The sequence below is a fragment of the Puma concolor genome, chromosome E3 (genome assembly GCF_028749965.1).
Source record: "Puma concolor isolate L17-30 chromosome E3, mPumCon1.1.hap2, whole genome shotgun sequence".
Taxonomy (NCBI): Eukaryota; Metazoa; Chordata; class Mammalia; order Carnivora; family Felidae; genus Puma; species Puma concolor.
Window position 1 is genome coordinate 3,744,440 of NC_141682.1, and position 13,650 is coordinate 3,758,089.

Genomic DNA, 13,650 nt, shown 5'->3' on the forward strand with positions numbered 1-13,650 from the left:
TGGGCGTAGGGGAGTCCGCAGCGCTGGCTGGCGGCCGACTGTGGTCACCGGCACCCTGCTGCGTGGTGGGAACAGCAGTGCATTGAAAGCATGGCACTCACACGTATTAAGCACTTAATAAATGGAAGCACATAATCAAAATAATCAAGGCAAACGTTTGAGGAGAGACTGCGTTCCTGGGGAGGCCCCGTGGCGAGGATGCAGGGCCACACCCGGAAACACCTGGAAAGTCAGGCAGGCCCAGGCCAGAGTGGGCCCGGGGCCCAGGCGAGCTCAGGGCGGGAGGTACTCCGTGCCCAGAGAACCGAGGAGGGCTGAGTCCCCTGTGACGTGGGGCCTGCAGTCGGGAAAAGGCCCAAGCTCCTGGCCTTGGCAGGCAGCCCGGGCTCGAGCGCCCAGAGGGTCAGCTGGGGGTCAAGCCGCCGGTACTTAGAACTCACTCACCAGCAACCTAAATCCATGCTTGAAAAATGTTAAGTCCGGCAATCCCTGGCCTCCTTTTCCTGGTATAAATTATGCCACAAACGGCAAGGGGGCTCCCCCGCCAGCCCTCGGTGGCTCCCAGCTTCCTCCGGCCTGAAGGGCACGGGCCACCTGAGTGCACAGAGGGACTGCCTATTCCGCACCCATCATCCAAAGCAGCCGGGATACCGGGCTCCAAGTCCTAACCGGGGGGGTGAGGCAGACGGGCCAAGAGGGCCCAGAGCCTCTCCCCCTGTTCCGTTCCCGCAGAAAGGTTCTTCTTGGTTTGTTACGCGGTCACAGGGTCCCCAGAGACCGAACGTAAGCTCGGCGAGACCGGGCATCTTGTCTGTCCTGTTGTGGCCGCTCACCTGGGACCCAGGCAGGCTGGCTGCGTGGGAGGAGGGTGCCCGGAAAGGCTGCAGGGACAGGTCACCGCACAAGCGCCTACTCGTGGGCAGAGCCTCCATGTTCTCGCGGCGTTTCCTGTCCTTACCTAACCATCCACCTGGCTCCTGTCACCTCTTCCAGCGTGTCCCGTCTGCAGCAGGGTCACAGGCCAGACGTTTTTTGCCTCATCACTCTGAGATCTGTAGGTGGGGACTTGTAATCACTAATTATATCTCCCCCTTCCCTCATTAGGGATGGAGGTTAGAGCCGTTTGTGGCCCTTCTCAGGCGTATCTGTCAGCAGCTCAGCTGTAATAAACTCTGACTAGTTGAATTTCTTTCTCATAATAGGAAGAAAAAGAGTGACATTAGTTCTAAATTGTCTGTAGAGTATGCAAAGGAGGGCTGTCACCAGTTCTAATGGCTCCTTCAACAATGACGCAGTCACCTGCGTAATGTGCCAAGATGGGCTCCTCTTTGTTCCGGGACAACGTGTCTGGCTCAGCGTTGAGGCGCAGCCGTGCTAGGTGACTGCGACGTCACTCGCGGATATTTCAGTGTTTATTGTTTGCTTGGTTGTCCCTGATGACACCCTGACAATGACTTCTCCCTTATTTCTTGACCAGCCTGGGAAATCCATACAAGATGAACGGCTTGAACCAGCCTTCTTGTTCATTAGTCTATCGGATCCTTTTAGGTCCTATTACGGGACTTTTAAAAATACCACAGAGCAGCACATATCATGGCATCAGTGACGGTGCAGGTAGGGACCTAGGGAAATGTTTTATCATGTCATTTTCCGGAAAGAGAGGTCAACACATATAGAAATCACAACAGTGAAACCAAATTAAGTTTTACGAGGGTAATATTTTTCTATTCATCTTGAGGACCGCTCTAAACCTTTCGTCCTAATTCTCCTGTTGGATTTTTAGGTTCACCCATGTTCCATTTTTTCAGGCACCAGGTTTTAAATTTTTTTTTTTTCAACGTTTATTTATTTTTGGGACAGAGAGAGACAGAGCATGAACGGGGGAGGGGCAGAGAGAGAGGGAGACACAGAATCGGAAACAGGCTCCAGGCTCCGAGCCATCAGCCCAGAGCCTGACGCGGGGCTCGAACCCACGGACCGCGAGATCGTGACCTGGCTGAAGTCGGACGCTCAACCGACTGCGCCACCCAGGCGCCCCGCAGGTTTTATATTTGTGTCATTCACTCACCCGTTCATCCAGCAGACATTTATGAAGCACCTCCTGTTTTACAGGTTTCCGGTCTGGTGCCCAACTCCAAGTTACAAAGACTTCCAGAACCTCACAGCCCGGGGTGGGGGTGGGGGTGGGGGCATGGGCGGGACGGCGGGCATATAATCTGGTTCACGCGGATGAGACCTGCTGTTAAGAGAGAGCCCGAAAGCAAATGGGGGCCTGGCCTGAACAGCCGAGGAGGGCTCCGCAGAGGCGAGGTTGGCGCTGGGCGCTGCAGGGTGAGAAGGGCGTTCTGAGCAGAGACAACAGCCGCGCAAAAGGCAGAGTTGGAAAATTACGTGGCACCTCTTGTTTTAAAATACAAACTTAGTTTTTATTCAGGTGTGGCGAGGCCACCAGGTCAGGAGATGACTCACTGAAAAAACAGTCTTTATTGACCGTTCCCAGAGGAGGAGGCACGGGATGCCACACGGGGCCACAGGGGGAAGCCCCAGGGCCGGTCAGGAGGCCAGGGGAGGTGGCGCTTGGGCGAGAGCCTTACTCTGGTTTCTGTGGGAAGGAGTGGGGAGGCGGGAGGGCAGGCTGAGGCCTGGCCAGCTTGAGTAATGTGAGAGGCTCCGGGGCATAGGTCCCTGGCCCTGGGTGATGAGGGCAGGGGGACGGTGGCCCAGAGCTCGGGAGCCGCCTGGAGGAGGGGATACAGTGTGGGCTATGGACCGAAAGCTGTGTCACAGGCGAGTTGTTTGCTCTCTCTAGGCCTCGGCTGCGTGCCTCCTGGGGCAGCCGCTCCAGGGTCCGCAGGGCCCCAGAGGTCAGGGGTCAGATGCAGAAACTGGAAGCGTGGCTGGTGCACCTGCGGGGGGGCGGCTGCAGGGCGGGGGTGTGCCCAGGCGCTGTGGGAGGGGGGAGGGGTGCGGAGGTTCCTGTGAAAGGCCTGGTGAGTTTCTGCAGTGAAAGCATCATGGGAAACTGCACCTCCTGGTGTCCGAGCAGGGTGCCGCGGAGATGACTTCCGGGGGAGAGTCATTTCCGTCCTCACTTTACAGGCAAGGCTGAGGTCCCCGCATCACAAAGCAGGCGGCAGGTAGCAGGCCGGTTCTCATACCCCCGTGCCTTTCGCGACCTTCCCCGTGCACGCCACTTGGAGAGTGGGGTCCCAAGTCCTCGCCGGCATTTCAGGATCTTGGGCAGTGGCACAGGGAGGTGTGGGTGTCCCGTTTGTCCGTGAGAGGGGTCGTATCTGATGGGAGAGAAGGGACAGTTGCAGAGGAGGCCACCTGCGTGGGCCGGGGAGAGACTGTGAGGGGATGGCCCGGTCCCCAGGCTGCATACAACCAGCCCCCAGACCCCGGGCAGCCGAGCTCAGAACACGGGCTCCAGAGCAGGGACTGTCCTGGGTGCACAGATGGCCTGCGGGAGAAGCCTCTTCACGGGAGGGGAAGGCTTCCTGGGAAAACCGTCCCTAGAAGGCTCTTTCAGGTGGGGGCACATTTGGGGACTGTGTATAAAGTGGGGGAACCCTGGGGGGGCCCACGGGAGGCAACACAGGGAGGACTGGGTGGGACGAGGCACGGACAAGGAGCAGGAGCAGGCAGCAGCAGGGATGACCTTGGAGCTCCCCCGCGCAGAGTGCCCCGTCACGGCTGCAGCATTTGGGGGCCTGTACTTGAGGGACATACCCAGGCGCGCTGCACAGGGTGACTGACAAGGAGCCAGCTCTTTCACCGAGAGGCAGGTCAGGGCCCCGCCAGATTGGTGGCTTTCCAACCGCCGGTCAGGGATGCGAGTCCCCAGGCCACTGAGCACGCAGACCCTGCGGCCAGCCGTCGGCAGCCCCGAACCTTTGGTCTTAAGGCAGGGAGGCTCTTACGAGCAAGCACATTCCGCTGTGTTCAGTTCGCTGACTACACTACCTATCGGAGTAGTTCGAGCAACAGGTCAGGAGTTTCTACGCCAGGTCCCGTCCCTGGAGTCAAGCAGCCGTGAGAGGCTGCAGGGCAGCCTGCCTGCGAGCACCGGGCAGGGTGGGAGGGAGCGGGACGGGGAGCCGGGGTGGGGGCAGAACAGGGGCTGTCGCAGGAGGGTCAGGTCTGAGGCGCTAGCTCAGACGTGAGCAGAACTTAGAAACGTCCACCCGGTAGTCAGTACAAAGGCAGGCCACACACGGGGGTCTGAGCCACCCGAGCAGGGACACCGAACGCTAGGAGGAAGGAGACCCGACGCCGAGGGAGGCCAAGGAGGAGGGCGGGACACACCTGCAGGGACACTGCATTTGGGTGTCACTGGGGGCAAAGGAGGAACCAGAGAAGACAAAGCTGGAAAGCCAGAGGGGGGGCAGGAGAACCCAGTGTCCTTGAGGCCGCACATGGTAGGAGACCCAGCGGTCACGTCACAGTCCTGCTTCTGCAGATGGAGGGAATGTTAAACGATTACAAAAGAATAAATAAGTAACCAGCGGGCACAGCTGTGAACAGGAGCCTGAACCCTCCTCCGTCAAGTGCAGGTACGATGCCCCCCCAAGGACTCATCAGGGTTCCAGACGGACGGACGGCCTAAGCCCCTTCCTGGTCGTGCGCGACTGGCCAGCAGAGCCATGCGGAGATGCCCCGTCTGTCCCGCGTCCTCACCGGGGCGCTTCATTTGGCTGGGGCGCGGGGGACGCCGCTCAGAGCAAGAGGGGCCTTGGTAGCCGTGGAAGTTGCTGGACACGCAAGTTTTCCTGCTGACACCGGAGTTCCAGCCAGCAGGGTGCACTTGGCTTGGCAGAGTTCCCTGGAATGAATTCTTGAAGAGTCTTTTCCCTCTCTTAGCTGTGGGTGAAAGGAGAGTGTTCTCATGCCACCAAGCCCCCCCCCCCCCCACCACCACCTCTCCTGGCACAGCCGCCCGTTCCTATGCATCCTCTCCTTTGCCGGTACGTTTCAGAGGATGAGGTTAATGACCGTCCTGGGAGCAGCCATTCCTCTGGCCTCCAGGGCCTCAGCGGGGTGTTGGGGGTCCTGCCCGGGCAGGCTGGCTTCCGCTCGACTTCTCAGAGGCCCCGCTGGCTGCAGGCTGTCCTAGGGCAGACGGCTCCCGTTCTGATGGAAAACCCGAGTTGGCGAGGGCGGTGGGCTCTGGGACCCCCAGGCATTAAATGAGCACCTGTGTCCCAAGGAGCCCAGCCCCCCAGCCAGACAGGGAGGCGGACGAGCCAGTGAGAGCCCTCCAGGAGGAACGTGGCTTTTGGGAGGACAGCAGTTTCTTAATGGATCCTAACGACCACCCCCTGATGAGTGGCGTTTGAAATGTGTGGCATTTCTGCTTTTGTATTAAGTATTGTAAAGTGCTATTTGTTAGCTTTAAAAGAAGAAGGAGAAGAAGAAGAAGAAAACCGTCAAGATCCCAGCTTCCCCGTGGAGCTCTGATTTGTTTCATCTTTAAAGAGCGCTGCCACACTGTATGTCCAGCACATCATTAGTGAACAGCTAGTTACTTCTAGAACACTCCGTCGTGATGGTTTTGAAATCTCACTAGAGAGCCGGAGGAGCCCAGCAAGTGTCAAAAGACTTCTGTTCCTCGCGAAAAAGAATTCTGGTCGCTTCAGATCAAAACGTAAACCCTTTATTATAGAAACTTAAGCATTCCTCCTCCCCTGCTTCGGAGATCCGTAAGTAAAATTACATTTTCGGTAATAATTTGCTTTTGGAGCTCAGCGCAAGACAACCTCGTTTCAGTACTGATTTTGAAATCCTGCACATTTGTATATGAAGCCAACAGGTTGGGACGGCTCCTGGGGGTGATGCCCGGGGGGGCAGTGAGGGGTGAGACCCTGAACCTGACTGGGGGCTCTCATGCAGACAAAAGGGAAGACAAACATGGCAAGTCACCTCAGTAAGGAGGCAGAGGGGCACTGCCTGTCCTTTTGGTGAAGCGCTGGACCAGGGGTTGGCAAACTTTTCCTGTGAAGGGCCCAATAGTTAATCCTTTAGGCCGTCGGGCAGACAGTCTCCGCTGTAACTTAGCAGCTTTGCTCTGGCAGCATAGAAGCAGCCATTGGCAGGAGGTGGTCCTGCCACCTCCGAGTGCCACACCGAGTGTGGTCGTGTCCCAGTAAAACTTTACTGACAAAAACGGGAGGAGGTGGGCCGGATTTGGCCCTCGGGCCGTAGCGTGCTGGTCCCTGTACTGGGGTCTGGTTTCATGAGCTTGCCTACGGCTCGGCTCGTCTGTCCTCAGGACCGTGATTGTGTTTGTCTTACTATTTATGACTTGGCTCAGGCTCTGTGAAGTTAGATGTTCTAAGTTAGAACTTACAGAAGATTGAAAGTTCCGCACCCAGAGGTTAGGATTGCCGTGCTCTTGTAACCGGTTTTACTTCTAATTTTGCCATCTTGTGGCAAAACGTGTGTCCTCGTTGGTGGAGTCCTTGCGCTTTGACTCTGGTATTCTCTGAACCAGTTTCGGCACCTTGCTGGTTCCCTCACCAACAAGCAAAAGGAATCTTTGACCTGTACTGTGTATTCATAGGAGAGTCATGTTTTTATTTTTATTATTTTTTTTTTTAATTTTTTTTTTCAACGTTTATTTATTTTTGGGACAGAGAGGGAGCATGAACGGGGGAGGGGCAGAGAGAGAGGGAGACACAGAATCGGAAACAGGCTCCAGGCTCTGAGCCATCAGCCCAGAGCCCGACGCGGGGCTCGAACTCACGGACCGCGAGATCGTGACCTGGCTGAAGTCGGACGCTTAACCGACTGCGCCACCCAGGCGCCCCAAGAGTCATGTTTTTAAAAGGATGTGACAGGCAGGAGGAACGCTGTATCTCAGGGACACAGAAGATGCCCTGAGAGGGCAAAATGAGTGGCATGGGGGCAGGGGCGTTCCTGGATGCTTCCCAAAGCCCCGGCCGCCCTGCAGCTTCTAGAGGAGCTCATGGGCTGCAAGGACAGGAGTGGGGAGGGGGCACACTTTCGAGGGCGGGAAGAGCCTTTGCAAGGTGCAGGTGTTTGCGACTAAGTGACGCCTCCGGGTAATGACAGACTGGCTTTGCAGGGAGAAGTGGCGGGCAGAGCCAAATGGAGCCACGCGGCGCCCACCTGGGCTCGCCGCTAATTTGGCACCCGTTCAAATCCAGGTTGTTTAAAAAGGAGACGGAGCATTCCATGGGAAGGCAGGGAACTGTGACCTTGGGTGTCCCCATCCATTCATCCTAGCCCTACAGCCGGAGGCTCCCCTCCGCAAAACAGAAGCCCTGCACTCGACCCATAGTGACCTTCTCAGAAGGCGTGTTAGGCATGGCTGGGAACATGGCGGCAGGGCCTGGGAGCTCTCTCTGCACAGGCTCTCCAGTGTGGAGTGGCATTCTTTCCCAGGAACGCTAAGCGGGTGTCATCTTGCCGGCCCCTCACGTTTCCCAGCCGTGGGGCTAATGCAGCTGCGGGCCGGGGCCCCCGGGGAACCACGCCAGCCGGTTCCTGCCTCTGCAACCTCCACGGATGCCTTGCAGTGTTTCTCCAGCAGCGTATAAGGAGGCCTTGCCAGTTCCTCTCCCGTCTTCTCAATCATGTGAGCGGAACAGGCTAGAAACCCAGGGCAGGCGACCCCTGCCGACCCCGCTGAGGCCGTGTGCTGAGCCCCGGCAACCACAGCGGCTGCACGGCCAAGGGCACGCTCCGAGCCCCCGGTGCCCATTCAGGCCAGTGACGTCCACGGGGTCAGGGCAGTCACCGGGCCGGCAGATGAATGCTTTAGGCCAGTGAGGCAACCAGACAGATGGAATCCAAACACGCCAGACTTTGAGGCCAAAAGCCTGCTACCACCGAGCCCTGTCGTTTCTTAGCCCGGGGTATTTCTCTACACCGGGAGCTCAGATAAAGCAGCCATGGCTGGAGGGGTGGGGCTGGGGAGACAGCAGAAAGGAGTGCCTTCGCAGAAGCACAGGGGCCCCCACGGTGGGGCCTGGGCATTTGGCCCATAAATGGCACTCGCCGTGCGTGTCCCCCCTCCATGCGCACAGACACGTCAGGACAACAGTGCTCCGGGGCAGCACTCGTGTCCCGGTTCCTGGTGGTGGTGAGCAGGTGCCCACGGCCCACACCTGCCTCCGTCACTCGGTGCCCCGAGCGCCGGCCGCCCTGCTCCCCAGCACCCTCTGAGGCGTCTCCGTAGGGGCTCAAACAGGAGATAAAAGGTCTTGAACTGACTCTCCTAAAACCGAAGTCATCTCTTCCCTTTTTCCTTTCATCCTCCTTTCCCTTTTTCCCCCTAAACTTGTCTTACAAGAAATGGTACAAGTGCTGCAGTTCAGTCTCCCGAGGGTCCCTTTCACGGAGAGGAGCTCACCTGTCGCCTCAGGCTCAGAAACCACGACACCCTGCCGTGAGGCCCAGATCGAGGGGGTTCCTGACACTCAGTACAGTTCGGCTGAACTGTTAGCGTTTTGACTTTGAGGCGTGCCTACATCTTGTTAACGTCTAGAACGGTGCTGAGCAGACAGTGTGGTCCCCTCTACGTGGGGCAGAGCCGCGGCAGACCCTCCAAGTCTGGGGCACAGCTGTGGTTTTCCTCCCGCCCTGTAGTTCATCTGCCAGCTCCCCTCCTTCACCCCCCAGATTCGTGCAGGGTCTGCCCCTGGCTGGACGCCGGGCCACGGGCAGGGCTCCTGAGTGGACACTGGTGCGCTCCCTGACACCACACGGCGGGGGCTCGCCTCCATTTGCCCGGCCGCGTTGCACAGACCCAGGCCATGGTCAGTACTGGCCAGTCTTCCCCTTTGGGCCCCTTCCACATCAGAGTCACAGAGGAGGAGGCCGGTGGCAGCCCTGGGCCCTGGGGGCACTTAGTGCTGTCTGTTTCTGCAGCTCCTCCAACCCAGGTTAGCCTAGACCCTCCCTTCTCCAACACAGGCGTTCTGTGCACCATCCTCGATGTACGTCTGCTCTCTCCCTCTTTCAACTCTGTGTCTCTGCGGGCTCCGGTGGGGGCCCCAGGGCTGATGACTGGGGGAGACTAGCCTCCACCGGCGCAAGGGTCCTGGAGGCTACCCACCTGTCCCCAGCTGTGCCGACTCCATCATCTTTTCCTGATTTCACTGCCCATTCGACTACCCTGCTGCTTTTCTGACTCCCGGGCCATGCATCGACTCTGACCTCCGGATCTTTCTCCACCACACGTTTTTGACCAGTCATCCCACCTTTTATTTTAACATTTTTGATTTTTTAAACGGAGTTGAAATTCACGTAACATAAAGTGAACCGTGTCAAAGTACACAGTTCACCCGTTAGTGCGTTCACGATGTTGCTCAACACCCGGTCCCGGAACGTTCTCATCACCGCGAGAGGATGTCCTGTACCCGTGAAGCAGTCACTCACCCTTCCCTCCTTGCGGCCCCTGGCACCCACCGATCTGCTTCCTGACTCTGGATTTACCTATTCTGGGAACTGCATGAAATGCAGTCGTACAGTATGTGGCCTTTGGGGTCTGGCTTCGTTCACTTACCATCATGTTTTCGAGGTTCACCCACCTTGTAGGTTGTAGGTTCCTTTCTACAGCTGCACAGTCCAGGGTGTGGGGGCACTGTAGCTGTTGATCCGCGCGTCCACCCACGGGCCCCTGTGTGGCCTTCCCCTGTGGCCAGAGCTGCCGTGAACACGTGCACCCGTGTACCTGCTAGAGGACCAGCTTCCGGGCTTCCCCCTGGGAGCAGAACTGCTGGCCCATATGGTCGTCCTCTGTTTAACTTCTCGAGGAACGGCCAGACTCTTTCCGTGCTTTCAACATGGGGTGTTTAGAGCTTCGAGTCTGCATTTAGCTTTCTGGAGGAAGCGGGCCTGTCGGCACTGTGTCCGCTCAGGCTCCTCCTCGCCCTCCTGGACCGCCCTTCGGTTTTCCGAGATTTTGGGTTCTTGTGCCGTTCCCCCAGCCCCCTGGCCACTTGCAAGCTTAACGAGCACATTTCTGCTCATTTGTGTCGTTTGACACCTTTATGAAGTGTTAAAAGCGCAGGGCCCTGGAATGACCCACCTCGGCACGGCACGTTTGGCCTGAAACTCCCTCTGTGCTCCAGCCTTCCCTCCACGTGTGTCCGCTGGGTCCCCCAGAGCCACACAGCCTGCACAAGGCCAAGAGTGCCTGACATAGGGATGTGGAGTCAGGGCTCTCCTGGCTGGTGTGAGGTCATGGTGTCTCTTGACTTGGCCTGCTGGTCTGGCTCCCGGGCAGCGGCCAGTCCTTCTCCGCGAAAGGTTCTTTGAAGAGTGTGTGTTTGGGACAGAAGTGGGCGGAGACTCCGTCCCGTCCCCCCCCCCCCCCCCCCGCTCATCGTGTGGTGGAAATGGCTCTGGACCCTAAGTGAGGACACGCGGCCACGTGGGGTCACGTGGGATCCTGGCCAGGTCTTCTCTCTGGGCCTGTCTCTGCATCCTCACCTGTTAAGCAGGAGGGAGGACGGGATGGTGTGAGGTTCGTGACGTTTGTCCCCAGAGACTTCACCCTCAGGCCCCGCCCTCTGGGTCCTGACCCTGGCAGGACCTTGGACTTAGCAGGAGCCTTATCTCCAAGGCTTAGACCGAAGGTATGTGCAAGATTCAACTAACCTGCCCGTGTGCGGGACACAGGGTGGGTCTGCCCAGCGCGACTCGCACCAGGCAGTTGCACACGGTGTAAATGGCAGCATCCGCTTTGCGGCTCCTCCGTCCCCTCTCACGATCTTCTCTCCCACAGGTTGGAGCCATCGGAGAGGAGGAGGAGTGGGTCAGCCTCTACGAGGAGGAGAATGAGCCTGACGCCCAGACGCTGGAGATCCCAAACCTCACACCCTACACTCATTACAGGTGAGAACCTCGGGTGCTAGACCGCCACAGGAGGAGGGCTGGCAAGGCCAGTGGGTGGCTTCAGCCCGCAAGACCAAAACCCAGCTCTGTGTATGTGACCGAGGCATTTCTCAGCAGCGGTAAGAGTCCATGTTACCTGAATTCATGTTACATGAATCCTCAGGAGGATACCAAGAGAGGGTATATCCCCGAGGCCAGATTAGCAGCTCTCCTTCCTTCAACACCAGCTGCGATGGCTCACTCTTATGTTAGGCTTAATACCAAAAGCCCCAGGCAGCCCAGACGTGGGTCTTCACAAAGCCCAGTGACCCCTTGCGCCTGTCAACAGTCTGTATATAAACAAAGCACCTTCCACTGAATATCCTCTGCTTCCCGTTGCAACGCCCAGGAGCTGCGGGCCTCACTAATCAAGCACTTAACATGCCATGTAACCTTTTGCTTCTTGATCCTGAAACCTATCCAGGCAGTAAATCCTTGGCCTTAACAAAGGGTAGTGTGATCACAAGCCGTTAGAGATGTTATAACTTCCCGTAAGATCATTGACCAAGATGAAATTTCCAGTTATCGCCAGATGTTGAGTTTGATAATGTCACTGTTCTGCCAGGACAGATACTTTTCATAAGATCGGGGAGTAAAAGACTAAGAATGACTAATTCAGAAGTAAAAGGTGAAATTACATCTTTGTAAAGAACATTTTTTTTGAGTATAATACCGACATTACTTTTTTTTTTTTTTTCCTAAATGCCTAATGAGAGATGCTGTTCAAGCTTCTGTTCGTTTTAACAGCCTCCCTCAGATTAGAGCAGATGAATCAAGGCACCACGCACTCGCTTTTCGAGAAATATTTTTCTCCGCACGTGAGCTGCAGGGCCTCCAGGCTTTCCATGTGAAATTGATGTCAGTTGTACAATTGCCTCGAAGGCCAGAAACTGTGATTAGAGACCCCTGTCCGTGTCCTATTCCAGACTCTGTAATAGATGCGTGTTTGCTCAGGGTACATTTATTGGACAAAAGTTCACTCCAAGTAATCGACATACAAATCACAGAGAACTGAAAACATTAGCCCAACCAAGCTCTAAAGCACGTCCGCCCCCACTCTCCTTTTATAGGTAAGGAAATGGAGACGAGTCTGATTTGCCTCGGGTCCCAATTGCCAATGGGGTTCGGGTCCTGGGGTGCGGATTCTGGGGCCAGTGCACCTCTCCTGAGCCGACAGAGAATGGGGTGAGGGCATCCGTTCTGGTGAAAAGACACCAGACTCTCGAGGCCACCATTTGGTCGTGACATCCTGACACTCCAGTTCTGTCAACTGCTTCTTTGAACCCCAGCCCCCTGTCCTTACCCCAAACTCGAATCAGCCAGTGGCATCTGACGACACAGATTTCTGGCCATGAAACCCATTCCATTACGCTGCACTCGGGAATGTAGCATCTCTGAGTTTCAATGAATTTACCATTCTTTGGAGGTTTTGGGGGAAAAGGACCAGATACGCAATTTGCATTTTTAATGAAACCAGGTGGAAAGAAGGTGCCCTTGAGCGGCAGCCTTGTTGACACAGAGGGACACACGCCTGCACCTTCCGAGAACGTTGTGGGTTTTTTTGTTCTGTCCATCTTTCCACATTGCCTTTTGCCATTTGCCTGTAGATTTCGAATGAGGCAGGTGAACATCGTCGGTGCCAGCCCCTTCAGCCAGTCCTCCCGGGTCATCCAGACCCTGCAGGCGCCCCCGGACGTGGCTCCTACCAGCATCACCGTGCGGACTGCTAGTGAGACCAGCCTGCGGCTCCGCTGGGTGGTGAGTTGGGGGGCCGGAAGTTGGCTGCAGGGACGGTCATCTCCAGTGTCCAGGACCTAGCATGAAACCAGAGCTTAGTGATGTGTTGGCCACGGCTTTGTCCTAGTCACAGCTAACCTCTTGGTGAAACCAAAAAGTATTGCGTTTTCCCGTTGGGCTTGGGTCACAGACCAGCCCCGGAGACCCTGTTAATTAATTAGCAGCATCACTCACTGGCTTCTTGGAACTGAGGAATATTCTCTGGGGGAGGGAAACCAGTGGTGCCATAAGCTGGACCTGTAAGTCCTTAAGCTGGGTCAACATGAAGCCAATACTCAATGTTTGTAAGAGAGCCAGCCTGATATTTATTCAGAATGTTTCCCCCACAAAATTAAGCCAAGATGTATTAAAAGAAATTACGTCCAGCCAAAGTTACTGATAGGGTTTCATTTAATTAACGGAAGAAAAGTTCTGGGGGGACAAAACGCGGTAAAGGTTCCAAGCGTGTTCCCCGCGGGAAATATTTTCCAAGGAATTGGCCTCATAAGACAGGCCCAGGCTTGGCGGCCTTGACAGGTGGCAGTTCGGAGATGCCGGCTCACCCCGGGTGTCGTTTGTTTCCAGCCCCTGCCCGATTCCCAGTACAACGGGAACCCCGAGTCGGTGGGCTACAGGATTAAGTACTGGCGCCCCGACCTCCGGCCCCAGGCACTGGCACAGGTCATCAACGACCGGCTGGAGAGGGAGTTCACCATCGAGGGGCTGGAGGAGTGGACGGAGTACGAGCTCCAGATGCAGGCGTTCAACGCCATCGGCGCCGGGCCCTGGAGCGAGGCGGTGCGGGGCCGCACGCGCGAGTCAGGTGAGGTGGGGGGGCTCTTCCCGCCCCGGGGCTCAGCCCCCACCCGTGTCCCCCATCATCGCGTCTCATTGGCTCTGTCCCCACCTGTGTCTACGTCCACACTCTCCTAACCCAGTAATCAGGTCAACTGTGACCGTGACTTAAGT

General features: G+C 56.7%; 1 protein-coding gene across 2 annotated transcripts in view; it reads left to right on the plus strand.

The window, feature by feature from the left end:
• Positions 1-13,650, plus strand: part of SDK1 (sidekick cell adhesion molecule 1) — an 888,233-nt gene that overhangs the window by 764,778 nt on the left and 109,805 nt on the right. For both annotated transcript variants that reach the window (XM_086692476.1, XM_086692475.1), the window contains exons 23-25: positions 10,757-10,866; positions 12,513-12,663; positions 13,267-13,504. In XM_086692476.1, the coding sequence (XP_086548602.1) occupies positions 10,757-10,866; positions 12,513-12,663; positions 13,267-13,504 (499 nt within the window). The remainder of the gene's footprint in view (positions 1-10,756; positions 10,867-12,512; positions 12,664-13,266; positions 13,505-13,650) is intronic.